We start from the raw sequence: 23,896 nt of genomic DNA, 5'->3' as shown, positions 1-23,896 counted from the left end.
AAATAACTTAAAGCGGCGAAATAAATATTGTGCCACATATTCCCAAATGTATTTTTATCCAGCGGCAAAAGAGGTAAAATTAATCAAGACCTCAAACAGTTCAATCTTTGTGCAGTGAGCAGGTATTAATTATGGTATGGTGTCAATCTATTACTGGTCAAGTGCAGCTTATTGCTGTGCTAATTGATCCTTTTTAAAGGATAATGGTTACTCAAAAGTCCTGCGTTGTGCTAATTGATTCTTCTGACAATAACTGCTGTTCTGTGGAAATACATGACCTCCAGTTCAGTTTGCTTATCCTTCCTCAGATTTATCTCTGTTAAGATTTTTTTATTTTGTTTGTTTTTTTTTCCACTGGAATCCCGAATCTCACAAGCACGCTGCTTTGTGCTTGTCCCGTCCGTTGGTTTAACTAACATCTGTTTCCAGATGAAATCGGGTGGGCTTCTGGCTGTATCCATCCTCGGAGCCCTCTTCTTATCCCGCACCATTGTTCCCAATTTCATGCTATCAGAGAGACCGCATGTTTTCCTCAGCCAAGTTGTCAGAGGCATAAAAGCCGAGGAACAGGGTCACAGTTAGAGGGGTGGGCATGAAAAATTGGTAAAATGTATCAGAAGCCCACCCACCGGATGGTTGCTTCGAGCAGCTCGGATTTAGATTGAACAATCCCAGTTTTTAAAATTCATTTTCTAGGTACACGCAAATTTAAACTGCCAGCCTCCTGGTGTAAGAATAACAGCTGACAGAACTGTCTTTCCTTTTGAAATGTTTGATCAAAATGTTGTAAGAAAATAAGAGCCCCGGCACTTGAATGAATTTGTGTTCAGTGTGCACTCTTTTGTTTCCCAATCTCAATATTTCCTGCAGTTATGACCCAAATTCAATTGGTTTCAAGTAAATTAGTGATGTGATCACTTTGAATGGGTTGAATTGAGCTTATGTTATTAACACTTTCAACTAAGTTTAAAAAAAGAAACACTTTTGGAGGTCTTCACTTCCCAATGTCCGACACTGGCGCATTTTTTTAAAACTTCTGAACTATCCGACAGTGGCACATTTCTAAAAAAAAAAGATTCTGAATGATTGGAAGCAATGTCGCTTCCAAAACAGAGTGCACCAGTTTGACAAACATTCTCGCACATTGCCAGATATACCTTGCTAATGAACATCCGAATTCATGCATTGCTGAAAACTTTTTTTTCAAAAAAAGTGTTCTTGGCATCATTAGAATTTCTTTTTTGAGGCAAAATTGGGAGAGCCACTCTGCTGAAGAAATGGAGAGCTTTATCCTTCACTTCATAGACGTGTCATGCATTTTGTATGTTAAACAGTCTCATGGACATCTGTCATGATTGGTTTTAATCTGCTAGCTAAAAGTCTGGATTTAATCTTGCATTACACCTCTTTGTACTGCAGTCAGTAAGTGACAGTACTGCCATGAAACAATGACTGTACTCATTCCATCCAATATGCCATGTGGTAAACCCTTTTTTCTGGACCAGTTCTTTAGAAAAGAATACAAGACAATGAAGCATCTGGTGGGCTTTTCCTGTTTCTAAGTTTTTTTGTTCGTAATTCTACTCAGCCAGGCCGCACATTTCTCCCTTGATGCTACTCACCGAGACAGGGTGTGTCAACCGAGTGGTGAGAGGTCAACAGGCCAAAGTGATGAATTTTTATGCTGCTGTTTCTTGTGTTTCTGCTCAGTCACAATTTTCTGCTTGCTGTGCTCATGCTGAAAGGAATCACAGTGAGCAATTTGTCCTTCTGAGCGGGGAATTGGACGGCAGATGAGTTAAAAAGTGGAAATCACATTGAGCAGAAGAATACACAAATGTCTTCCTGTGGAGAAATAGAATGCTGCTGTCAGAGCTTAACACAAGAAGTACATTGGAGATTTGTGGTCCTCAGTCATATAGGATTGACAAATGAATTTATTGGCACTTTTTAAATATTGAAAAGGAATAGACGTTAGAGTGGTTTTGGAAATGCATTCCAGATGTTCGGCTGAAGGAAAGCATCATAGCATTAATGTCTCAACTATAGAACGTTGCTTATTCATTCAAATCATTGTGCCTTCCTAATGTGGGCTAGTAGAAATCTGATAGTATCTTATTTAAGATTTTCTTTGCTGCAGCAATCCTTTAAACACATTGGGGCTGGCTTGTGGTGAATTTGCAGAGTGGAGCTGCAGTCTATGATCTATCTTTTTGTGCAACCAGCCATTTGCCCTTGATCTCATATGGGTTTTTAAGTTTTCAAGTGGTCATTCTTCAACCTCTCTGCATTTCAATGCCTCCTTGAATGTTCTTGATTCCGTGATTAAACATATTATTCTAGAAATAAATTAAGTCACTGGTATGGCTCCATGCACTGTTCATTTTTTCTGGTTAATCTGGAGTCCTCATTGATCTCCTAAAGGTTGAAGGTTCATTATGCATTTCAGTGATGGTTAAAATATATTTTTGCTGCAATTCTGCCTTCACCTCCTCTCTTAACAAATTTAAACCCAAAGTGCAAGTTATTTTAAAATCACTTTTGTATACAGAAACATTGTTTACGCAACAAATTCTGAGAGTCTGTTTCTCAGAGTAATAATACATTTTACATCCCAAAACTAAATTAGGCAGCTTTTAAAAAATTTAAATTGACCTACATAAATATGTTCCTTAGAATTTGAAATACATTAACAATGAGCCAACTTAATTTTTAAATATAGGGAAAACACAAGCATTGCTGTTGTACATTTTCCAAGATGTCCCTGTTTATACCAGCACATTTGGGATGCACTTGTTTTATTAGCCCCTTTAGAAAATCATTCCTAAATGAAATGAGTATATAAACATCCTGTGTAATTACCAGCCACAATCTCTTTTAGTACGGATACCATAAAACACTTGATAAAACCAGTGCTGCAGAGAGGTGCGCTAGTTGTGATTAAGCCAGCGGCTAACACTAAAATCTTTTGTAGGTCTGATCTCTGCTTAATAATCCAGTATTAGAAAGGCAGCTAATGTAGATTTGGAGAGGGGAAACCGGCTGTAAATGGAAATGAAGCCAGCCTGAGATGGTTTTTGAATTTAGTTAGCTTCGAAGGCATGAGAGGAATGGATTATTTATTTTGATCAGCAGTGCAGCAGATTTTTGTGAATCGGAGAAGCGTTAAATCAGTTTGATAGCGTGGCACTCCAGCTTCTCAGAAGATGCTTTAAAATCATGACTTTGTTGAATTGTGCCCGCGTGGAGGTTGGTACAATGACTTTTGACAGTGACAGTAACTCTGCCTTGTCCTTTGCAATCCGTTTTACCCATTCACTTAGGAAAGCAGCTTAAGCGCACTTAAGTGCATTAGCATTTGGATGCTTGGACCATATTGACCCTTGATTGGAAAGTTTAAATGACTGAAAGATGGACCGATTTGTTAGGGCTTTAGAAAGCTAGAGGTTTCTGCTTTGGTTTGTTCTGGTACTTGTTCTGATGTGGTGCAGCATTTAAAGGCGACCAGGCTGATTTGTGACATACGAGTCTAAAGGGCTCTTTGGCTTGATGTGATTAACTAATCTGTGCTTTGAATTTAAAACTCTGAGCCAGTTGTGTTCAGTATGGGAACCAGCTCTTCTGTGGATTATGTCATTCAAACACAGATGGTACACTGTTCCCTGACCAAAAGGGGAGAAAAAAGGGCAGAGAGGAATGATTTGGTCTGAGTATTCGGTGGTGTGTGGCCGGATGATTTTTGCATACTAAGATTTTGAAAAACATTGTGCAGCCCATTGATTAGATATTGATGTATTTTAATGGCTTCAGCACACACTGGCGGTATTTGATTTTTGTTCATATTTTAGTGGTTTATCAACTTGACAGTGCAATGAACAAGTTGTCTAGCAGCAGTTTAGGTGACAGGAAATTGTTCATTATTCATCCTGTTGCCTGGCCATAATTGAGCCAGTAGGTAGCCATTAGTATTTACTGTACTCAATTATTACCACGTTCTGTCCTTCACCAGAACCTTTGGTATAAATTCCTATAGCTTCATCATGAATGAAGCTTCCTCATTTAACCGCTCTGTACGTACCCATCAATTACGTATTTTCAGATCTATATAGAGAAACCTAATGTTTTATTGTATGGCATGACACTTATTTGCACCTGATCTGTTGCTTTGAAAAGATGGAAAAAGATCACAGACTCATTTCTCTGTGAATTCACTACATCCAGCCTGGATATCATTTAAAAAAATAGCTTTAGCAAAGAAATTCTTATTGAAGATACTAATTGTTAGATTTGTAGTGGTTCACATATGAAGGCACAATGACTTAAATGACTTAACTATGTTCTAGGTTCCAACTACATTTCTATGAAGAACATTATTTATAAAAAAGACATTAAGAATGAACAGAGGTTATTAGGGATGTATTACCATTATTGGTATTATTTATAGAAATAATTGATTACGCATACAGTTCAAGTCTTCTCACATTATTTTAAGAAACTAAGTAATTCCATTCACCCATTTGACGCAGACTGGCAAAGCTGAACGGTAGCCATGGAGGAGAGTTCAGTCTTCCCGTAACAAGAGGAGACTGTCAGACTCTTTGAAATTCTACCTAAGTAAGATAAAGGCAAAAATATGCAGATGCTGGAATCTGAAGCAAAAGCAGAAAATGCTGGAAAATCTCAGCAAGTCTGACAGCATCCATGGGGAGAGAATAGAGCCAACGTTTTGAGTCAGGATGACTCTTCATCAGAGCTGAAAGTTTGTCATTTACACATGTGTAAGGTACCTGTGGAGGGAGTACAGTTTAGCAGTTGCTGAGATAATAGTTGCATATTATTGAGTCTCATTTGAGACATGTGCTAATTGTGTAGCACTGATTTCTGTGCCAGAAATGGGACTTGATGAACTTCTTCCCCATTGTGTACAAAGAGAGTGACTTGTTCCCTTGCACAAAACAGAGGAAGTCCCAAAGTATTGTTATAACCTTGGTAGAGAGCAGGAATGTGTCTATGTTTTTAATAGAATTGAAAACCTAGCTATTTGCTAAAAGAATGAAACCACATGGTTCATGGTTTAAATCACAAGAATTTGAAGAACGTGAATATTCATAATGACATTATCTTAAATAGTTGGTTGTATTAAAGAAAGTACAATAAATGGTTTGGGTGGGTGGGGGGGGAATTCTGTAGCCCTGACGGTCAGAAATCCCAATGCCCCATCGAATGTGGTGCTGGCAAGAAATTGGGATTCCTGCCAGGCCTGAAGGCAATTGGGATTCACCCGACCTGCCTCACCAGCCCCCAATTGGATTTCCACCCATATCTCTGGGTATCTCACTCCCTTTCTCTTTGTCTTCCCAACTTGGCTATTGGTTATCCCAGAGGTCTAATTCACTGTTAGGTATCCTGCACTTAATAATAAGAGATTTAAAATATTGTAGCCAGAACATGGAATTTCAAATGCACTGTACTAGGAGGAGACGTACCAAACTCTGTAGCCAGGTTATTTCAGAACTACAAACCTTACCGGAGCCACACCCACGATCTACTCACCTTATAATTAACTTCATGTTGACCTTTTTTCATTCTGTCATTTATCTTCCATGGAACCTGGTCACATGATCATTTCTGGGAAGCCAGATGTTTTACCTGAAATAAAATCTAAATAAAAGCAAAATACTGTGGATGGTGGAATTCACTCAAAGGGTGGTGAATCTCTGGAATTCTCTGCCCGTTGAAGTGGTGGAGGCTGCCTCGCTAAATATTTTTAAGAAGCGGGTTGATGGGTTTTTGATAAGAGAAGGGATTAAGGGTTATGGGGAGAGGGCGGGAAAGTGGAACTGAGCCACGACAGATCAGCCATGATCTTATTGAATGGCGGGGCAGGCTCGAAGGGCTAGATGGCCTACTCCTGCTCCTATTTCTTATGTTCTTATGTTCTTATGTTCTTAATCAGAAACCAACAAAGACCATCGGCAATGTATAATATAGGACACAATGCCCCCAAAAAATATCTAAATCTGGTCTTCAGAGGGAAAGGTGGTATGATTCCCATTGGACAGCTCGGCGCAATTCAGATCATGGCAGTGTAATTCAGATCAAGGCGGCCCAGTGATTAACCACTCACAGTGCCAGGGACCTGGGTTCAATTTCCAGGCTTGGATCACTGCCTGTGCAGAGTGTGCACATTTTCTCCATGTCTGGGTGGGTTTCCTCCGGGTGCTCCAGTTTCCTCCCACAGTCTGAAAGACGTGCTGGATAGATGCATTGGCCATGCTAAATTCTCCTTCAGTGTACCCGAACAGGCACCAGAGTGTGACGACTAGGGGATTTTCATAGTAACTTCATTGCCGTGTCAATGTAAGCCTACTTGTGACATTAATAAATAAACATTAAACCTATCCACACTTGGATAATTTTTTGAAAGTTGTGGTGATTTGTGCCATGAAAGGAATTTGCGGGAAATACGCTGGTAAGACCAGCTCCAAGAAGGTCAGGGAGAAGAGCCCGCGTAATTTTTTTCCCCCCAAAAGAACATGGACCATTATAATATATTAAATAATTTATATTCTGGCTCACCAAACTGAAATAAAAATGTTCTTAAACCTTTGTGAGATGATTTGAACATGAATGTTTGCAGCTGAATCAACAAATGTATTTTTGCCGCTGAATTTAAACTTGAGAACTCCAGGCGGAACTATTGCTTCTCTAATTTACTTTTGAAAGAGATCATTTGGCAGTACAGTAAATTTAAAAGCCTGTGCGGTCAATGCTTAATTAATATTTTATTGCATTAGTTTTGGTCACTCTTATGATAAATTTTGGAAATATAGCAAGCAGCCCAAACATGCCTAATATTTATTTGCTGCACTTCCTTTACCAACTCTTTGTTTTACTGTTTGTAGTCACTCTGTGCATCCGCAACAATGCAGACTATCCGAGCGGCAGACACCAATCAAATTAACAAGTTAATTTTCCGTGAATCAAAGAATGATCGAAAGGTAAGTCTTAACGTGCAGTGGAAATTTCTCATTGTGTGCCCTCATCTGTGTGATGTGGAAACTGAATTTTAGTGTTTTTCATCTTTACAAAAGGTGGTCCTTCAACTAGAAAAGAAGCTTTTCGATTACTTTAACCAAGATGTATTTCGACAAAACAATGGAGTTGAGGTGGGTATTCCCTCTTCCAATGTGTATTACAGTATTGTTAGTTCTACAGGTTTCCACAAAAAAAAGTAAAGTTTTTGTTTGTGGCACAACTAGGCTTACATTAACACGGCAATGAAGTTACTGTGAAATTCCCCTAGTTGCCACACTCCGATGCCTGTCCGGGTACACTGTGGGAGAATGCACCTAACCAGCACCTCTTTCTGACTGTGGGAAGAAACCAAAGCACCCAGAAGAAACCCACACAGACATGGGGAGAACATGCAAACTCCACACAGCTAGTGACCCAAGCCGGGAATCAAACCCACGCTTCTGGCGCTGTGAGACAGCAGTATGAATCCCTATGCTACCGTACCACTCAATACTGACACACTGCAGTAAACCAAAGCTTGTGTTAATTTTCTGAAATTTGATTGACGTTATGTTATTCTTCCGGGCTGTATCTTTCTGACCATCCAAGCTGTCGATACCAGGCAGATTTATTGATGTTATATTTGTTGTTACGGAACTTTAGATAACATAGCACAATACTACGCAATGAAATTACTTATTGCGGCTTGTTTATTGAGTACATTTCTTTATCACGCTGACTTCAAATGGAAACAAAAGTCAAGAAAGATGTCTTATGGGTGGCTAAATCAATATTCTCAGTTTAACACTTCACCCAAACTCACGGTTGGCCCAGTGTATTTGATCAGAATCTTTTGTCCAGTCTCCCATATCTAGTAGTGGCACAACTGAGACATCAGGCACCCTAAGGAGTGCTTTGACATTCTGAGAGAGGATAAGCAATGTCGAAACAGAAAATTGTGCCATTTCTTTTTAATCCCCTTAGTGTGCAGAGGGCCAAGTTTATTGAGATATTCAGTTCCTCAGATCATGCATCATTGTGCCATTTAGATGTGTATGTTCTTTGGTTTTTCATTGTTCTCCATTCTTGGGAGTCTTTTAGACTTAGTGCCTGGCTATGAGATACATTCTGTTAAAGACGTGGCCTCGTGTTCTTTTAGAGAAAAAAAATCACTCTCCTTCTGCACCCCCCCCCACCCCCATCTAACCACTTCTTTGCCATTTATTCCCCTTTCCCCTACTCCACCCTTCCCTCAGTCATGGTCCTACCTGAGATCTGTCACCAAGGGACCCTTCTGCCCACAGAGCAGTTTCTACAATTAATGGAAGTGGTCAGGTCGCCTTTGGTGGGAATCCCCATTCTCACAAAAACTCCCAGTTACTGTATGAAGTGGAAGAAATCGTTTCCACTCACATCGGAAAAAAAGTATTTAAGGAGTGAAGGACAAATGTAAAATTCAGACAGTTGGTTTGTATGGTTGGTTGTGGTACTGGAGGTTACTAGCACCTGACCACAAAAACACGTTCAGGAAGATAGAAATGGCAGAAGATGGTTTTATTTATAATACTGAATTCTGTGTGTTACTTCACCACATGTTAATTATTGATATATAGTGGGCCCCACATTACTGCTTAATTAGCTTTCTAGTCTCCCTCATTTCTAAAATCTAAAGGAAACTGCAGGCATTCATTCTTCTTTTTCTTCATCTTCAATGTTAGCATTCATTTCATGAGGACTAGAATGCAAAAGCAGGGATGTACTGCTGAGGCTTTGTATTTAACGTTTAGAATATTGCAAGCAATTTTAGGCTCCGTATTTAAAGAATGACGTGCTAGCCTTGGAAGGGGTCCAGAGGAAGTTCATGAGAATGATCCCAGGAATGAAAGGCTTGACATATGAGGAACGACTGAGGACTTTGGGTCTTGTCTTTATGGAGTTTAGAAGGATGAACGGGGATCTCATTGAAACTTACAGAACAATGAAAGGCCTGGATAGAGTGGATATGGGGAAGATGTTTGATTTAAGGGCACGGCCTCAGAGTGAAGGGAAGACCCTTTCGAACTGAGGTGAGGAGGAATTTCTTCAACCAGAGGATGGTGAACCTAAGGAGTTCACTGCCACAGAAGACTGTGAAGGCCAAGTCATTGAGTATATTTAATATAGAGATAGATAGGTTCTTGATTGGTGAAGGGATCAAAGATTACAGGGGAAAAGCGGGAGAATGGGTTTGTGAGTGGAAGGCAATAGCCTAATGGTATTATTGCTACAGTGTTAGCCCAGAAACTCAGCTAAAGTCCTGGGGACCTGGGTTCAAATCTCGCCACAGCAGATGGTAGAATTTGAATTCAATAAAAAAAAATCTGGAATTAAGAATCTACTGATGACCATGAAAACCCATCACTAATGTCTGTGAGGGATGGAAATCTGCCATCCTTACCTGTTCTGGCCTGCATGTGACTCTAGAGCCACAGTAATGTGGTTGACTCTCAACTGCCTCCAAGGGCAAGTAGGGATGGGCAATAAATGCTGGCCCAGCCCATGTCCCACAAATTAGTTTTAAAAAAGCAACTTATCAGCCATGAATGAATAGCAGAGCAGACTCAATGAACTGAATGGCCTAATTCTGTTCCTGTATCTTGTGGTCTTATCTTATTGGGCCAAATACAAAGAACAAAGAACAACCCAGCACGGGAAACAGGCCCTTCGGCCCAACGAGCCTGCGCCGCCGCATCACCCTACACCTATTCTACTCTGCATGTCTACGAATGGAACCCCTAACTTAGCCAGATTCAGGGGAGAATAGTATCAATTTGGTAAAAACCGATTAGCCTAAGAGCACATCTTTGGAGTGTGGGAGGAAACCGGAGCGCCCGGAGGAAACCCACGCAACCACAGGGAGAATGCGCAAACTCCCACAGACACAGGCCCAAATCCATGTATCTGCACAGCTAGCAGTGCTAGTCACCGAGCTGTTGCGGCGCCCGTCTACTGGTCCAGGATCAAGCACACACACCGACACGAAGTACTAGGCCACTCCCGGAACTTCCAAGAGCAGCCCACGCACGACCCACCATGTGCATGCCCCTCGTTTGACACGAGGTGGACCTCCACCTGCAGAATAAAAAGACAAAAACGTTAATCTTACAAGCCTGCTTTTCCGGTGACTCCCGAGGTTCTAACCTTATTTAACAGCCCCTACCATAACCCTCCATCCAGGGGAAGAAATAACTCTCTGTATTTTAAAGTTTCTTGGTTAAAAAGAGAATGATTGGGCTCAGAGTTCTTCCCCTTGCCCTTCTCCTTGTATCCTGGATTGTTTGTTGTTACGAGATTTTCCAAAGTTACAGAAAAGCAAAATTATTCCCATTGCCTTTGGAAGCATCAAGAGTATGTTTGTGCTTTTGTACACTTAAAACCAAAAAGGATATGTATTATATAAGGGCAGCGTGAGTCCACCAAAACAATACCTGTGGGACATGAAGCACTACTTTATTCTGAATGTTTCTGTGGCGGGGAGAATGGTTGAGTGACCCTAAAGGCTATTTTACGCTGGGCAGTGGCATTCCGAGCGAATCAGAGTTGATCCAAACTGAATGTGATAGTGCAGCATTTACACTCACCTCTGCCCTGAAGCAATTCACATGCCAGATGACATCAAACATCAGCCCCTAACTCGCACGCTGAGGGTTTCCTCAGGGGCAGCAGGTAGCAGGGATTTGAAGGTGATTGTTTGCATCAGTCTGAATCTAATCAAAGTCAATCCCGACCGGCTTTAACCCAGCATCAGGAGGTGGGAGTTTTTATCTGAACAAAGATCTGAGTAAATAAGCCTGCACCATTTTCCTAGGAGGTTAGAATGTGAAACATTTCCAAATTGAGAACAAATACAAATTGCACCGTTGTATAAATGGGGTTAAAGTGCATGAGTGTCTGCTCTTTCAATCAGTAGAAATTTCCCTGCAGTGATTAAATCACAAATACATTAGGGGGAACCACAAAATGCTCAATGTATTCCATGAATGGGAAAGATTTGGCCGAGATATTGTTTACTTGTGGAATAAATTGAGTTTAAAGCACTCTGTTGTTTCAATGCTGGGTAATCTTTTTATTTGTTTTTTAGGATTGGTTTTCTGAAATAAAGCAATTTAAACAATGTGAAGTATTCCCTTCATTTTACGTTTTTGGAGGGTGTTTCTTATTTCCCCAGAATTTTATATGTTTCAAAATTCCTCAAAGGGTCTCCTTGGCAAGTCCAGTGCTTTAAACTCTTAGATACATTGAATCATAATTCAATCCCTAATCTCTGCAGAGTGTCTCAGTCTCTCTGGAGCAGGGAAGCAAACATTTGGCCAGGGTTCTAGATCGTGACTCTTGCTGGGACATATATATACAAATAAGTAATACTTGCAGCATTTTCTGTCTCTATTTTAGATTTCTAGAATCTGCAGTATTTTGCTTTTATAGAATCCCTGCAGTACAGAAAGAGGCCATTCGGCCCATTGAGCCTGAGCCGACAGCCCCCACCACCCTCCTGCCGCCCAGGGTCCATCCCTGTAACCCTATGTATTTACCCTACTAATCTTCTTTACACAAAGGGACAATTGAGCATGGCCAGTCAACCTAACCCGCACATCTGTGGACAGTTGGAGGAAACCGGAGCACCCAAAGGAAAACGGAACACCTGGAGGGAACCCATGCAGGCACAGGGAGAATATGCAAACTTCACACAGTTACCCAAGGCCAGAATTGAATCCAGGCCCCTGGCACTGTGAGGCAGCAGTGCTAACCACTGTGCCACCGTGTTGCCCTCTGTGCTAGCATGTTTTTATGAATATAGATATTGAACAGAGATTAGTTTCAGCAGTGATGACCCCATGACTGATAACAAGTCTTGCAGTCATTTTCAACCTAAAGTATAGGAGACTGGGGGGAGACTAAAGGGTTGCAGTGGCTCCCACCCTGGAATGTGACTTCAGGAGAAGAGTAACCCTGATATAGAGAAAATGGGGGGTACTGATTCCTTAGGGAATGGTTGTGTTTCTTTAATTCATCCTGAGATGTTGTTAGTGAATTGCAATGTTTGTATGTCAATATTGCTCATGGCTTGAGGCAAATGTTAAAAAGGGAGTGTTTCTGTACATTTGCTCTTGAATAATGACAAGTAAAAAAGTATGTTAATGCTCTTTAAACCAGAAAGAATAAAATAAATGAAGAGCAGTGGTGGAGAAGAGGGAACTTACAATTATGATGTTATTAAACACTTGTGTGTGATGTTTTTCACAACACACGTGTGACCATGCGAGCTTAATTATATCCAGAATAACAAAACCTTTCTTACTTACGAAGAATGGCAACCAGTCTACTGCTGAAATATTGTCACATTGATATACCATGTGACCACTAAATAACTTTATTGTTCAGTTTCATAACTATGAATAAAGCTTGGGATTCTAATAACTGAAGCTAACTATTACAGTCCTTACATGTGATAATGTTTTGGTGTTTGGCTCTCGATTTCCAGTTATATGCTGGGACAGTTTTTGAGGCACTTAGTTACAAAGTGAGCGCATCATGGTGGTTGGACAAACCTAGAATTAGGGCAGCTCGTCCTGCATCCATTTTCTTCTGGAATGCAATTTTCTGCAGTTAGAACCATAGAATCCCTGCTGTGCAGAAAGAGGCCGTTAAACCCATTGAGTTTGCACTGACTCTGCGAAAGAACATTCTACCCAGGCCTGCCGTGCCTCCCATTCTCGTAACACTCCACACACTTACCAAGGCTAATCCACCTAACCTATACATCCTCGGACACTAAGGGGCAATTTAGAATGACCAATCGACCCATATTTGGACTGAGGGAGAAAATCAGAGCACCAGGAGAAAACCCACATAGACATGGCGAGAATGTGCAAACTCCAGACAGACGGTCACCCAAGACCAGGATCGAATCTGGGCCTCTGGCACTGTAAGGCAGCAATGCTAACCACTGTGCCACATTTTATTGACAGTGCATGACCCATTTGGTTGTAAACCTATTTAAATAACCACCGAGTGCAGTTCTGAGAGATTTGCCTCAGACTTGCTCAGTGTACTTCAGTGTCCACTTGGAATGGGAGCAGCATTGATTACCCAGTTTACATGGGAGGTGGGAACTTTTAAAGATCAGGTTTTGTTCAGTTTTTTTCATTGTTGCAATGTTAGTTGTGCAATTTTAGTCATGTGTTTATTTTTTCTAAAGTAACTTTTTTTGGACAATTTTTAATGTATTTTTAAAAGTTTTTGAGGTAAATTTGTAGTTGAGATACCTTTTCACAGTATTCTTGGTTGAGGAGATACAAGGTAACAAAGAAGGCTTGAGCAGGAGGGACAATAAGCACCAGACCATATTTGTAAACCTGAGCGTCCTTGAAGGCTGTAATGAAAGATAATCCCCTTACAACTTGCTGGGGTTATCAACAAGCCAGATTTTGGCATCACAAAAGCAGAAAATGTTGGAAATACTCATTGGATCAGGCAGCATCTGTGGAGAGACAAAAAGTGAACATTTCAGGTCAATAGTGCTTCATCAGATTTTTGTCATACATCTGTTGGCAAGAAAAGTATTTTAATTTCCTTTCCCATTGAATAGCTTGAAACCACTACCAAACACAACTGCAATGGCACATTTCCAAAGTACAAGGTTCACTGATGCTTACCATGTGATTGACCTGAAGTCTATCTTAAGTGTCAGTAAGTAACGATATCATGTCGCACTTGCTTAACGTGTTAACTTAAGATTGAAAATCTTAAGAGTAGACAAGTTTTCAAAGTTTCAAATGGGATATCCTGCCTGAAGCGTGGGCCTGTGTGAGATATTGAAAAAGCTGCCGGGTGGAGAGGGAGTGTGACAAAACAAAGTGGTACATGGGAAATAGTTTGACATGAAACACCTTGCAGAATTTATCTTGAGTAGTCCGTCCATTAGCAGGCTGCAACTGGGCACTTGCGTTGGCATCATCACATCATGGTCATCTATAGAAAGTCCACCAGAACTGGAAAGCAAGATGACTAAGTTTGAAATTGGTCTTCTTCAGGAATGCTGAAAACTATCTTGAAAGATTTCTGGGAAAGTTTCCAGTATGTTAAAGGTACTATGTCAATACAAGTTGTTGTTACTTTTGATCCTTCCCACACAGCTCCATGAGTCTCATGGTTTTTTGAGTCCTCCATGCAATCCAGGGAACTGTAGTCATGACCCTTGCAGCATGCCAAATTTCAAGAAAAGTTCCACAAATCGATTGTTTGTACTTATTGCTTGTTGTCCTGACCAAGGCTTTTGACACAATGAACTGCAAAACCTGTGGAAGGTTCTGTACCAATATGACTGGCTTTAAAAGATGATTAGTGTCATTTGCTCGTTTAACATCAGTGTGATGCAAAGTGGTGCATCATTAAATGCTGTTCCTGTTACCAACGACAGTGTATATTGGCTGCAGCTCAGTTTTCCATATATTTCTCGGCCGTGCTCCAGCCCACAAACACAGGCGTACATGTTCAATTCAGGATTCAGGACAGATGGCAACCTCTTCAATTTGCAAAGGCCCATGGCTTGTACCTGGATTATTGAACTGTTTCTGAACGAACTCTTGTTCGTGGACAATTTAACTCTCATAGCACACAAGTATTCAGCTTCTTATTGGTCACTTTCCCCTAACTCTTTGACCTAACAATAAGAAGACAGATCTTGTATCACTCACCCTAACCAGATACTCAAGATATCACAGGCACTATCAAAAAGACACCCCTCCATTTGGTCCAGAGGTTTTTCTACATTGGGAGTATCCTCACTGTGTTAGATGAGGAAAACAATCGTTACTTTGTAAGAGCAAGCTCAGTATTTGACAGCCTCAGACTTTGGAAAGTTAATGGAGTTTGCCTCAGAACAAAAATCAAAGCTTACCTGGCAGTGGTTCCTTAATCACTTCGTTATGAGTGTGATACTGGCATCGCACACGATAACTAGAAATATTCTGTCTCCGCTGTCTGAGATCTATTTGCAAAGTCAGGTGGCAGGATAACATCCGCATCACCCAGATTCTTGCAAGGTGCTGCATACCTGGCATTGAGAGCGTGCTCATCAGAGCTCAGTTTTCCGGTGTTCCGGTTTTTTCCCACAGTCCAAAAGACTTGCTGGTAATGTGCATTGGCCATGCAGGCTCGATGGGCTTCCATCTGCACTGTAGGGATTCTATAATTCTACAATTCTTTGTCTGTAATCTTTTCCAGCTGTCGGAATCCTCTGAGATATCTGCACTCCACTAATTCTGGCCTCTTGAGATATCCCAATATTAATCACACTACAATTGGTGGCAGCAGTTTCAGTTGCCTTGGTCTGGAGCTCTGGAATATGCTCCCTACACCTCTCCATCTCTCTTTACCTCACTCTCCTCCTTCAAGACACTCATTTAAACCTATCTCTTTGACAAATAGTTAGCCGCCTGACTGAGTACCTCATGTGGCTTGGTGCCATATTTTGTTCCATAATGCACCTATGAAGCACCTTAGGATATTTTGATGCTTTTAGCCAGTTGGCTGGCCACAGCAACATCATCATGGCCTCTCCCTTGATGGTTAGATACTGCTGCCTCTGCATTTTCATCATCATCTTCTGCGTGAGAGAGAAACATGCAGTGAGTAATGTGCTCATCATGGTTGAATATCTGATAATGTGTGCAAACCATGATCTAGGATTGCAGCGGTGCTCAGTGCGTAAGGCTGAGGTGAAGCTATGATTGTGAAGTATGAGTCATGGTTGATAGAGGTTGTTGTTAGATGAGTGTAGATGGGTGGTGTATTGGGCTGTGTGTGAGGTTAGTGGTGCAGCTGGTGGGATATAAGATTTAAAAATTTATTCTGGCCTTGACCACGCATGTGAGGTCATTAAACTTCTTACACCACTGCATCCAGTTCCTCTCGCACAGTCTGCACCAGCGCTCACTCCCACCACCCTCCACTCCCCGCCCCCTTTCCCCAAAGGTCATCACTGGTATCCCCGGCTCTCCGTTCACTCTCAGCTATCACCACAGTGCCAACCTGTGCCAACATGCAAAACCGAGGGGTATTGCCAGGCCAATGCCTGGCCATGTCCCTCACTGCCAGGGGCTATACTTACTTTTAAGACCCTGGGGAGACCCCTGCAGCAGGTTCAGGCCTAAGTGAACCTGTTATAAATGGCGCGAGGGTGACAGCATGCTGGCAATTGCTGAATATTCGGTGAGTCGGGGGTGGGGAGTGGCATCCTGGAGAGAGTGCTTGCTAATGAAATGCAATTGTAGTAAAATGAGCTTCCTGCAGTCCCTTAGCATTTTGCAACACTCCACTGGCACGCGGCCAATAAGATTGGAACTTGGAAACTTGCTGGCATGCATCATGCTCTCTGGGTTTTGATTGCGTGCTGCCATTCCCAAAGACGGATAGTTGGGCTCAAATCCTCCCCTGCTAACTCTGTTCCTCTCAGACGCTGACTTACTAGCTGAGTATTTCTAGCATTTTCTGTTTTATTTCAGATTTTCAGTGACTGCAGTGTTTTACTTCAGTCATGTGAAATCCTGTTAAACCTTTCACAATTCTAGGCCCATTCCTTGGATAAGAAGGTACTAACACTGCATAAAGCACTGCCTGCAGGCAGTAATCATGTAATTGAACAAACGATACCAAGTTTACGTGCTGTCTGCATTGGAAAGAACTGACACAGATTGCAATCCTGTGCCCATTTTCAGGGCTTGTTGAATTTTGCCCCCGGTATCAAAAATGGGAATTCATGTTATTGTGGAGAGGCTTCAAAGACGTACCTGAAATGTAACATGACAAACTACTGTACAAAACATAATGGTATATCCATGGTAAAGATTGCTGATGGGAAACCTTTTTGGGTCAAGTGATCCAAGGGATCTCCACCTTCATCAGAAATACAGTAGCAAGTGGAATGAGACACGGGTTCGATTCCTGGCTTGGGTCACTGTCTGTGCAGAGTTTGCACGTTCTCCCCGTGTCGGCGTGGGTTTCCTCCAGGTTCTCTGGTTTCCTCCCACAGTTTGCTTAGGTGTATTGGCCATGCTAAATTCTCCCTCAGTGTACCCGAACAGGTGCCAGAGTGTGGCGACTAGGGGATTTTCACAGCAACTTCATTGCAATAGCAGCCGTAGCCCAGAAATTGCAATACTTTGGGATTTGGATTGTGAAGGGCAGGGTAGTAAAGACCAACAAAGCCAAATAGCTCGCATCTTCCCAGTCTCTGCCCTGCCGCTATTTCCAGCAGTGGCAACGGAAGAATTTTTCCACTGATCTCTGTCCTCTGATGAGTGTACAATGATAGGAAATGGTTAAGCACCTTTTGTTGGGTGAGATTGGACCTCAGTTTTTCAGATGCTCCTTCTCTCCTCGAGATGAAGGTTTTCGGAAGGCTGATGATGAAGCAGCACATTCCACTTGCTGCTGCTTCTCCGACTGTGAACGCACCACTTCATTTCTTTCACGTTCACTGTGTTGCAGTAGAATTCATTACGTTTGATTTCATTGCGATGCAAGAAGGTGAGCAGCTTCTCTGGATCAACTTCATGGGAAAGATAAATGATTTAATGAGCCATTTGAGATAATCTAATCTTCATGGTCTGGTTATACACAGAGTGGTGTGATCACTAAAAACAAACTGCCCTTCTTCAGGATGAATGTTCCTATACCAAATTCCCCCCAAAAAATCTATTGCATCCTTCATCAACCACTAGTCTTGTACCAGGTTGACAGAAATTTAATTCAAGTCAGCTCTTGAAAATAATTATTGTATTTTGAGAGCAGTAATCATTGGTTTGGACATGATTGAATGTGTCCATGCCTATTGACTTTTTCTATGATTTATAGGTTTGTTTAGTCGATATTCCCATCTAAATTGTATAATTAATTATAAGTGTAGCTGTCAGGTCAGAGGATGGAATGCACTGATGAGTATTTGGGAAGATTAAATTTTCCTTTGCCATACAGATGTAGAATTGGGAATTTCACGGTCCGGCTGTGGATAGAGTTGTTCTTGGTGCCTGCTTATTTAGTCTCTGACTTGCTGCATGCTGAAGTGTCATTGATTTTTGGGCTTTATCTGTGTGCTGTCTCTCCAGTAACACTGGAATCTATTTAAATTGAACAATCACTGACAAACTTTCTTGTCAGTTAACTGCTTTGTCACTGTCCCCTTAGTCTCTCCCACACACAGTCCACTAAAGCACAATCTTATCCTTGCAATACTTTTTGATACATTCCCTTGGTGCACAACAAAAAAAAACCTTCTTGCAAATATTTTGCTGTTGGAGAAGTGCTTTGCAATGCTTTGAATCTGATATTGCCGTTTAATCATTTGGTTCCGACATCATCACGCTTTTGTCACTAAAACCTAAGAATGGCACTCCAGGATGCTGTGTTCTAACATGGATTAACCCTTAAAGGGCCACTTATTACATTTGCTCTGCCACCTTTCTCTAAGGTGCTCTTTATTGGGTGTTTAAAAAGGTGAAAAATAAGTTGTCGAAAGTCTACCTTTAATTTTTGTTATATTCCAGCAGCATTATAAATAAAGCTTTACAACTCAAACTTATTCTTCCGAGTTTTATGATGTTACAACAAAATGTTATATAATAGTAAAGTTTTGGAGGATAGAGACTATTGAACTAAAGTTGGATGTCTTTAATGTTGATCATAAAATTCTGGCTGTAGGAACTCTGACACATTGAACTATCTCCGAGCACATTATTAAGTCCATGTTTAGGGCTGTTAATTAATAGGGTTTTTCAAACTTTCCTAATGTTCCTAAAGAACTGAATCATCTTTGATACACCTCAGATAACCACAAATCAGTGGAAGAACCAGATAGCCTTCAAGCCCAAGTTGAACTGGGGCTGCTGAAGAACTGTTGTGTTGCAATAGGATCCACTCTAGTGTGGATGGGTTCCCGAAGTGTGGGTTTTGTAGAGTCATAAGCCAAATGTGAAACTGCTGGGACTTGTTAAGATTAGGTAACTAGAAAGATCTGCAGGCAAAGTTGATAGCATAGTCGCCTTGGAGATCCAGAATGGCGTCTATGGGCCCATCCATACTCTATTGAGGGTGTTAGTGAGTGTTACTGGAAACATGACGAGTGGACAGATGATAATACCGTCAATATCTAATGCTGACCTGACAATAGCAATGCCATTTTGGAGCTTCTTATCATGTATGTCTGAACACACAGCAGCAGGAAAAACCTCAGAACCAACCCTAAATGCACTGGAACATTATTTCAGAAGATCATCAGCTACTTAGTGGTTAGTTGTTAATTGATTTTAAGTTACTAATGTCTATAGGGAGTGGTGTGGCTGCTGTTGTGGTCCTGATTTCATATTTTCTGTATAAGGCAGCTTCACCCAGACACTAGTGCAGTAGTAGGGTTCACAGTGAAATACTGTAAGACAGAGAATTAATGGAGATCATGCAACATAGAAAAATCAGAGAAATGAGAAGGAGGAAAATACTCTCAGCGAAAAGTGATGTCTGCCAGCTATGTTCAAGGAGGAATTGTCCAACCTGAACCTCAGTGAGGAGCAATGTGCAATTAGGAGTTCCTGACTGAAATTTGCCTTCCTGCTGCAGCCACAATGACAACCTCGGATCTGGGTCAGGACATTGCCAGTGGCTGTCCACTGTTGTCTAAGGGCAATCTCTCTATTCAAAGAGAGCTAACCACATTTCATTCTCTCTTGCCAGAGAGGGCAAACGGGCAGGTTTGTTAGGGTTACAGGCTTCTCTGAGACACAAGATGCCACTGATTGCACACACATTGCTTTGCCAGCACCACCTGCCAGCTATGAGATGGATTCTACTCCCTCAGTGTCCAGCTGGTGTGTGACTATACATGGCACATGGTGGCACAGTGACTAACACTGCTGCCTCGCAGTGTCAATGAGCTGAGTTCGATTGTCACTATCTATGCGGAGTCTGCACACTCTCCCCGAGTCTGTACGCATTTCCTCCAGGTGCTCTGGTTTGCTCCCACAGTCCAAAAGATGTGCTGGTTAGGTGCATTGGCCATGCTAAGTTCTCTCTCAGTGAACCTGAACAGGCACCAGAGTGAGGCAACTAGGGGATTTTCACAGTAACTTCATTTCAGTGTTAATGCAAGCCTACTTGTCACTAATAAATAAATATACACACAAGCATCAGCTACTTAATGGTTAGTTGCTAATTAATTTTAAGTTACTAATGTCTACAGGGAGTGGTGTGGTTGCTGTTGTGGTCCTGATTTCAAGTTTTCTGAAGCAACTTCATGCAGATGCAGTAGTAGGGGTTCACGATGAAATACTGTATGACTGAGAGAATTAACGGAGACCATGCAACATAGGAAAATCAGAGAAACGAGAAGGGGGAAAATACTCTCAGTGAAAAGTGATGTCTGCCAGCTATGTTCAAGGAGGAATCGTCCAACTTGAACCTCAGTGAGGAATTAAGGCATTCGGCATAATCCTAACGCCTTAATTCTGTGACAGACCTCTACCAGCTGCATTTGAACAACCCCTGCGCAGTATCAGAAAACCTTGGAACCTGCTCTTTCCAATGTTTTTCTGTGGTTACATCCTTTTCCACATCGGAACGAGTTCCACAATGATGTACAGAGCCTGCTCCAGCTGGAATGCATCTTCCCGAGATGCAGTCTAGCTTTAAGTAGCGGAGGCTAACTTTAACTGGTGCACTCTTCTCTTGACGGGCTCCCCTGATGAGGGCATGCGGCCACACTCAACACTTGGGATAGCATCGACTGTATAGTGCAATCATGTTATTTCACAGGCAGCATAAGTTTGGCGTGCAGCCTACGCTACAAGCAACAGAGGTGGCTTTATCCCACATTGAGATCCCCACACCAATTTATGAGTATTATTGAATTTAGGCTGCCTGGTCTTAATGATTTCTGGCAGATGTATTAGCTTTGCAGCCAACTGCATCTGGGGAATGCAGTGGCTATAACGTGATGTGAAATCACCTCAGATCTTTTCGCCAGCTTACAGGCACGGGTATTAACAGCACAAACGTTGAGATCCACCTCCTAGAATTTGAATCAAAGGTGAATGTTAGTGGCTGAGATAAGCTGTATTTAATCACAGGAACCAAATTATATTATTATGATCAGCAAAGCTTTAAAGGGGCACATGGATTCTTCACAATCTGCGTCTTATTCGTACAGATATTATTAGCGCTTAGATTTAAAGCAGACACAACAGAGAAGTTGAGATGTTTTCAACCGATAAACTTTTATTGTCAGATGGTTCCTTCGAACCATTTCCAAAATGCTGGTCACATTTTCCCCTTCTTCCAAACATCATTTAATGTTTGCATCTGCAGGGCCTCTAGTGAATGCTGCTGATGAGTTTGACAAATGTAAGTAGCATCACCTCTTGATCTGACTCGCAGCAGGTTTGGGCTTTGGGTCCTGAAGAGTAATAGCTGCTGTTCCGCTGACTGTGCTTATCCAGAGTGTGGCAATGTGGAATTAGCAATTCAAGAAGACTGGGGAAGTTTGCAAAATCCTGCCGCCAACCACAATGAACATTTCTACACTTTGGATTAACCGTGTGACTCTCTGCTAAACCTTGCTTCACCATTCCTCAAACTTCAAATTAAAACATTTGCCTTGCTTTTAAACCTACTCATTGGATGGATGGATACTGATGTTTAAAATGTCCCTAATGCAAGCCTGTGATAGTCTTTGCTCCATTCTCCAGAATCTCTCTGATTTTAGTGTGTCGCTTATAGTTCTTTATAAGTAAAAAGTTTGATCAATGAGGGACCATAAGACATTGGAACAGAATTAGGCCACTCGGCCCATTGAGTCTGCTTTGCCATTCAATCATGGCTGATATTTTTCTCATCCCCATTCTCCTGCCTTTTCCCCATAACCCCGACCCTCCTTATTAATCAAGAACCTATCTATCTCGGCTTAAAGACACTCAATGACCTGGCTTCCACAGTCTTGGCTGTGGCTAGATCTGAAAGGTACTCTCATGTTGCCTTCAGTAATTTCAACAAAACACAATGGCAACAATATTTTTGAGCTTATGTGTGTAAAATGAATAAATCATTATCATCATCTACTTTGGTTGCTCTCATAGATTAAATGAGTTTAAGGTTAGTCACTGATGATTCAGCAAAACAGCAACAATTTGCATTGTTGTAACCCTTTTCATGTCACAAAATATCCTAAGCTGCTTCAAAGGTGTTACCAACCAAATTTTGGTACTGGGTCATGCAAGGTATTAAAATAGATGACACAAACTGGGTTAGGTGTAATGAGAGGAAAGAGACAGCAAGGCTAAGGGAACGAATTCCAGTGCTTGGAACCTAGGCAGCAGAAGCGATTGTTGTAGGATGTGATTTGACGATGTGATAGAGATTATAAAGAAGGAACATGGAGACCTCAAAGGATTGTAGGGCTTGGCTAATTTGTTGAGGTAGGAATGTGGACAGCACAATGGCACAGTAGTTAACACTGCTGCCTCACAGCTCCAGGGACCTGGATTCGATTCCTGGCTCTTAGGTCACTGTCTGTGTGGGGTTTGCATGTTCTCCCTGTGTTTGCATGGATTTCCTCCAGGTACTTTGATTTCTTCCCACAGTGCAAAGATGTGCAGGTTAGTTGTATTGGCCATGCTAAATTGCCCCTTGGTGTCCTGGGATGCGTTGGTTCAAGGGATTAGTGGGGTAAATATGAGGGGTTGCGGGGATGGGGCCTGGGTGGGATTGTTGTTGGTGCAGACTTGATGGCTGAATGCAGTGGCAGATTAACCATTAAGCTGAATAGATTTAATCCTAGAGGTCCAGAAGGGAGGGGGGCCCGAGAGCTTGGGTCACTGCCTGTCACAGACAGAAGTACATTCAAGGATAGTCCAATGATGATATCACTGTCACTGGGATGTATCGGGCTTTGGCAAGAGATCCAAATAAGGTACAAGGTACATCCAAATACATACATTTGCTTTAGAATTTATCTGTCCTTAATGATCACGAACTGTTCAGGTGAGCATTCATTTTTGGCACTGAAGTGGATCAAAATCTGTTTGCACTCAACAGTGAGCGATGAGAAACTTAGTCATCTGGCACTCATGCACGTTGAATCAGACATGCTTCGATCTGTTGATTTACGTGCTGTTATCGACACCTTTGTAAACCAAAAAAAAACGCAGAAGCTTTTTAAAGTACAAATGTAAAGAAAATGAAAAATAAATGAACAAAAGGGCTGTAACTCATTCCTATAACTTTATGATATTATACATGTAGTACATTATACATAGTACAACGAAATAAGCTATCTAACATCACTTAACGTCATTTTATTCTATTCAACGAAGGGTGGGGCAGGGGGCAAGGTCAGGGGGGCCTTACTAAAGCTCAGCCTAGGGGTCCGGGTGGTACTTAATCTGCCACTGGCCGAATGGCCTCTCCTTCTGCCTTGTAGAGTTCTATGATTCTATGAATGGACAAGGCCATGGAGAAATTTGAACACCAGGGTGAGAATTGTAAATTTGATGCTGAAACAATGTAGGAGACATGGGAAGAACGAGTCTGGATACATGTTGGGATATGGGTAGCAGAAGTTTGGATTGAGCTCAAGTTTAAGGAGGGTGGAAAATAGGCAGGCCAGGGATTAATTGAATCCGGAAGCAACAAAGATACAAGGATTTCAGGATTAGGGTGGGAAGTGAATGAAAATGATCATTATTACAGTATATAAGCAGCTAGTCTTGTTGGGGAAGAGAATGTGGGGTCAAAAACTCATACCAAGGCCAGGTAGGATGCCTTGTTTACAAAGAGTCTAGTTTGGGCTCAGAGA

The 23,896-nt window shown here is 41.7% G+C and overlaps 1 protein-coding gene across 3 annotated transcripts in view; it reads left to right on the top strand.

Moving 5' to 3' along the window:
* Positions 1-23,896, top strand: part of inpp5a (inositol polyphosphate-5-phosphatase A) — a 499,011-nt gene that overhangs the window by 419,291 nt on the left and 55,824 nt on the right. For all 3 annotated transcript variants that reach the window (XM_080205594.1, XM_080205595.1, XM_080205596.1), the window contains exons 10-11: positions 6,906-7,001; positions 7,095-7,169. In XM_080205594.1, the coding sequence (XP_080061720.1) occupies positions 6,906-7,001; positions 7,095-7,169 (171 nt within the window). The remainder of the gene's footprint in view (positions 1-6,905; positions 7,002-7,094; positions 7,170-23,896) is intronic.

The sequence above is a fragment of the Carcharhinus amblyrhynchos genome, chromosome 17, assembly GCF_965287045.1.
Source record: "Carcharhinus amblyrhynchos chromosome 17, sCarAmb.v2.hapA, whole genome shotgun sequence".
NCBI classification, from domain to species: domain Eukaryota; kingdom Metazoa; phylum Chordata; class Chondrichthyes; order Carcharhiniformes; family Carcharhinidae; genus Carcharhinus; species Carcharhinus amblyrhynchos.
The sequence above is the reverse complement of the archived record's forward strand: the minus strand, read 5'-3'. Positions and strand labels throughout refer to the sequence as shown.